The 4,517-nt window shown below is 39.7% G+C and overlaps 1 protein-coding gene across 1 annotated transcript; it reads left to right on the plus strand.

Annotated features, from left to right (window-relative positions):
• The first annotated feature begins 2,710 nt into the window (after window positions 1-2,710).
• On the plus strand, window positions 2,711-3,892 carry LOC124266674 (acetylcholine receptor subunit alpha-like 2). The gene has a single exon (XM_046701475.1). The coding sequence runs from the start codon at window positions 2,711-2,713 to the stop codon at window positions 3,890-3,892; it is 1,182 nt and encodes a 393-aa protein (XP_046557431.1).
• The last annotated feature ends 625 nt before the right edge of the window (window positions 3,893-4,517 follow it).

Raw genomic sequence — 4,517 nt, forward strand, 5'->3', positions numbered from 1 at the left:
GTAAATCTCAGCTTCGGCCATTATGCATATTTCGCTGGAACCGACGTGACCTTTCCGCTCGTGACGTCAAAAGTGTCTGGAGTCCGCCATATTGTCAAAGACCAAGCGCTACAGTAGTACAAATCGTGTTGTTTCTGTCGTTTTTGTAAATGGTACGATGGTGTATTCTGTTGCCTGGGGATGCATGGAATCATTTCTTCCGTTTTCCAAATAAAGAGACAGACTTAGACAGGAGAAATGCTCCGATCATTCCAAGTCGGACGCATATGAAAGAGACAAGCACACATGGGGCATACAAATCCCAAAGCTAGGCTGAAGAAGGAAGAATTACCCACGAGATTCATTTATATTCCATCATTCCCTGTTACAGCTTACTGTCAGTGGTATTTTTAACATAAATTAAAACAAGTACGATTGCCAGTCGAATTACCCCCGCTGCAAATTGCCCCAGCAAATTTGGTCAAATTGCCCCGGGGTTTTGTCAAATTGCCCCAGGGGGTAGTTAAAATGCCCCGATTTATTTAAAATAATTAAATATAGGCCATGAATGCATATTTTTGTCAACTTTGATATTATGTTCTTCATATAAAAGTATATACATAGTTATGAGTTTACTGATGGAACATTTATCAGAAATATTACTTCTTAATAACTTTTATATGAAGAACATAATATCAAAGTTGTCAAAAACTATGCTGACTGACTGACTGAGTTTGGTTTTACGCCGCTTTTAGCAATATTCCAGCAATATCACGGCGGGGGGACACCAGAAATGGGATTCACTCATTGTACCTTGTGGGGATTCGAAACCGGGTTTTCGGCGTGAAGAGCGAACGCTTTAACCACTAGACTACCCCGACGCCCCCATAAACTATGCATTTACGGCATATATTTAATCATTTTAAATAAATTTGACCAAATTAGAACGAATGACCAAATTTGCTGGGGCATTTTGTAGCTGGGGCAGTTCCACTGGTACCCATGAGATATATGTTATCAAAATCAGTAAGAGATTTCACATGAGCTTGAAAATATTTCGCTATGACGTTCTTTTCGATTTGGAGCCCTAAATGCTGCAGACTACCCGAAACATTGCCGAATACAACGGCAAATCATGAAGTACTGGTTGCTTTCATTGTTTTCCATTTTGTGCAATTACGCACGTCGGCATCAGACTCGCTATTTCTCTGTAGTGTATGCCGTGAAAGTTGTTCTGTGTTCACATTGGTTGAAAGATGCCATTCTAAGGCTATGGCCGAGTACCATAACTTTTTCCGTAACCAAACACTGGGGAAACATACATTGTCCTGACAAGTATTTTATAATTCACCAGTTTTCGGGGAATAACTTATCTGCGTCGCGAATATTATCTCTGTTCGACCAGGCTGGGATTTTGTGTCCAGGCTGGGATTTTTGAGAATTGCTGCGTTATTAATGAGAACTAGGATCCTAATTTCTTTTCAACAAAATAACTCCAGTGTAATTTTTGTAGCAGATAATTTCTATTTTCCCCCGTCTGAAGCATAATTATTGTGTTTTTAAATCCCAGTCACCCATTTGACACAAAAGGAACTGCAATCACATTGCAAAAATATAATTCTTAGGGACTGGCCAAATACTTATAGGGGTGGGTTTGCTGGTTGGAACTGTATCACATTTTGCTGTCAAATAGTATTCTTGTTAAATGATATGGTTCATGTTTAAATTTATTTTGAACTCAAGCGGTGGCTCCGTTTCGCTTGATTCTTCTTCTTCATCTTCACTGGAAGATTGTAAAATCGCATCGTACTGATACGGTGTAACATCCATTTCAGAAATGACATCAGGAACACCTTTTACTGCTTCAGAATCCATGGACACTGTTAAGTTGTGAGGTAAAATCAAAGCGTCTGCCATCAGCAACAGGCACATATGACGTCATGTCACGTGATACCCCCTCTGCTCATTAACTGTCGGGTGTTTCCGTAAAAGGCGGAAGTACGAGTACGTTTTTTGTGGTTTTATTGCTATTTTACAAACTTTTGTTCAGTTTTAATCACGGAAGGTGACTTTTAGAATATCCTTTACAATATATCAAAAGTTTTGTTTTCGTTCGGATTCTCCTTTAAAAAGAGCTCTGCGATTATACCACTGGACCAATTGGGTAAATTGTGCAATGAAAACAAATCTACCACTGAACAGAATGTATCATGGCAACAAACCAGTGGTATCCACAGAACGGAAATATAGACGACATTAGACTTGAAAATATTTGTTAAACGTTTCAAAGCTAAAGGTCTCTCCAGAAAGATTATTTGAGAATAATGAAGTGGTATCAAAGCAGAAACGCGTGTGTTAACAGCGTGAAACATAATTTATATGAAGCGTGTAAGATGGGAAGAGAATAATTGTGCACATTCCAAACTGTCATTCTGCTGCACAGCCACTAATGAGGCTTTGTGTTGTCAGTGTATGTTTAGCCATTGAGATAAAAGACAATTTTAGTGACGACTGATGTAAATACCAGAACCATAGTTAACGGCTTCATAGCAATGACATGTTAATGTAAAACACTAAAATCAGTGAGAAGGTGTCAGCGCCTCCTGTCAAGCGTTTTTCCTCCTTTATCAAGGTGACACGCGTTGATTTTACTCAAATACTATTCACACTAGTGTTGAGCACTGACCCTGGCTTGTATCCTCACCCGGCAGTGCAGAGGCAGGTAGCTGAAATGATTCTCAAAAGTTTCATCTGCTTGTTAGCACTGACTGGCTTCAGTCGAGAGACCAGCATCAAGGAACAGAAAAGACTTCTTCATATTTTGCAAGATCACTATGAGCGGCAGGTTTTCCCAAGTGAAACCAGGATGGATATACATGTAAGCTTTTCGTTATCACAAATTACTGACCTCAATGAGTGGCAACAGTCCCTGACTACAAATGGATGGTTTACCTTTAAGTGGCTAGATGAATCACTGAAGTGGAACATTTCGGATTATGGAGGGATAGACAGGATCTGTATGTCAAGTGAAAAAATATGGATACCCGACATAACGCTCCTCAACACAGTAGAAGAGCGCAAACTGATGAACAATAAGAATGCGCCTGTGTGTGTAGATCATTCTGGAATGGTAAAGTGGGAACAAGGGGATCTCTACCGAAGTCAGTGTGACTTTGACATTTCCAATTTTCCATTTGACACTCAGAGCTGCCATCTAACTCTAACAACATGGGTGACCACGAACGAATCTGCTCGTTTCATATTTTCAATTGAGAAAAACGGCACTAATGTTACAACAAATGTGAATGGACTGTGGAAGATTGAAGCGTTATCATCTACTGCCATTGATGTCAAATTTCCTCAGCTCATTGTAACAACAAAACTTCAGCGTCGGGCGTCATATTATGTCCTCAATCTCATCGTCCCTGTCATGTTTCTCTCCCTTCTCAGCTCAGTGGTCTTTGCTCTGCCTATACAATATGGGGATAAAGTGTCTCTATCCATGACGGTTCTCCTTTCATTCAGTGTATTTCTGACTCAGATGAGCACCAACATGCCCAGGACATCCTTACAGACGTCCTACCTCACCATCTACATGACCCTGCTCCTCTCTCTCAGCTCCCTTGCTGTGGCTATATCAGTTCTCATCCTCAGGATCAATCAGAGAAGAGGAGATGTACCTGTGGTATTGCAGAAATATGTTGTATCTTCTAAACGTGCAATTAACAAACCGGTTTTGAATGCAGCGGGATCGGAAGTACAGGACACCACAGTTGACAATGAGGAAGAAAGGAATAGTAAAACACTGGTCACTTGGAAAGACGTATCTCTTGCACTTGACGATCTGTGTCTGAAATTATTCTTTCTGCTTAATGTTGGTTGTGGTATTGCTTTCTTTGCGCTTGTCATGTAATGTTTTGCCATTGTTGTATGGAATCTCAATGAACCACGTTTGTGGAAGTCAACCTACTAAACAGCGCTGATGTCATAGTCACGTGTTTCTTCATCTAATTTTACTGGCAATATGTGGACCAATCGTGAAAGACGATAACCTATGCAGAGCTTTGGCCATTCGGCATGCCAAAACTTGTGATCGTTGGCTCGGGGGTAAAAGTGAAACCTACATCACTTCCCCTCATAGACCTAATGTGCCATAATTTAACTGTCCCAAACGGTGTTATATCCGACTCACTCACTCAAATAAATCATTATCCTGAAAATGGATAAATTATTTTGAACCTTTTTGCGTGAGATTAAACATTAAGTTGATTAGTTTTTTTTCACAGACCTGGATCAGACACTGAATATGGTTTCTCATATGTTTCCCTGATTATCAATTGTAGTGGTTGATAGATGAAGTCAACATATTTTTTATGGTAATATTGTTAAAAGTAATTAGGTCGTTACTATATTTTCAATTGATGTTGAACTTTTTTGGCCAGATATATACATATACATCAACAACATCTCTTGGTATCTGAAGAATCCCGAGTAAAAGTACTTTCTTTGAAGTAAAAGCTCTGCTTTTGGGGAGTGAA

Source organism: Haliotis rubra, unplaced genomic scaffold (assembly GCF_003918875.1).
Source record: "Haliotis rubra isolate DU_JTF1 unplaced genomic scaffold, ASM391887v1 Scf127, whole genome shotgun sequence".
Lineage (NCBI taxonomy): Eukaryota > Metazoa > Mollusca > Gastropoda > Lepetellida > Haliotidae > Haliotis > Haliotis rubra.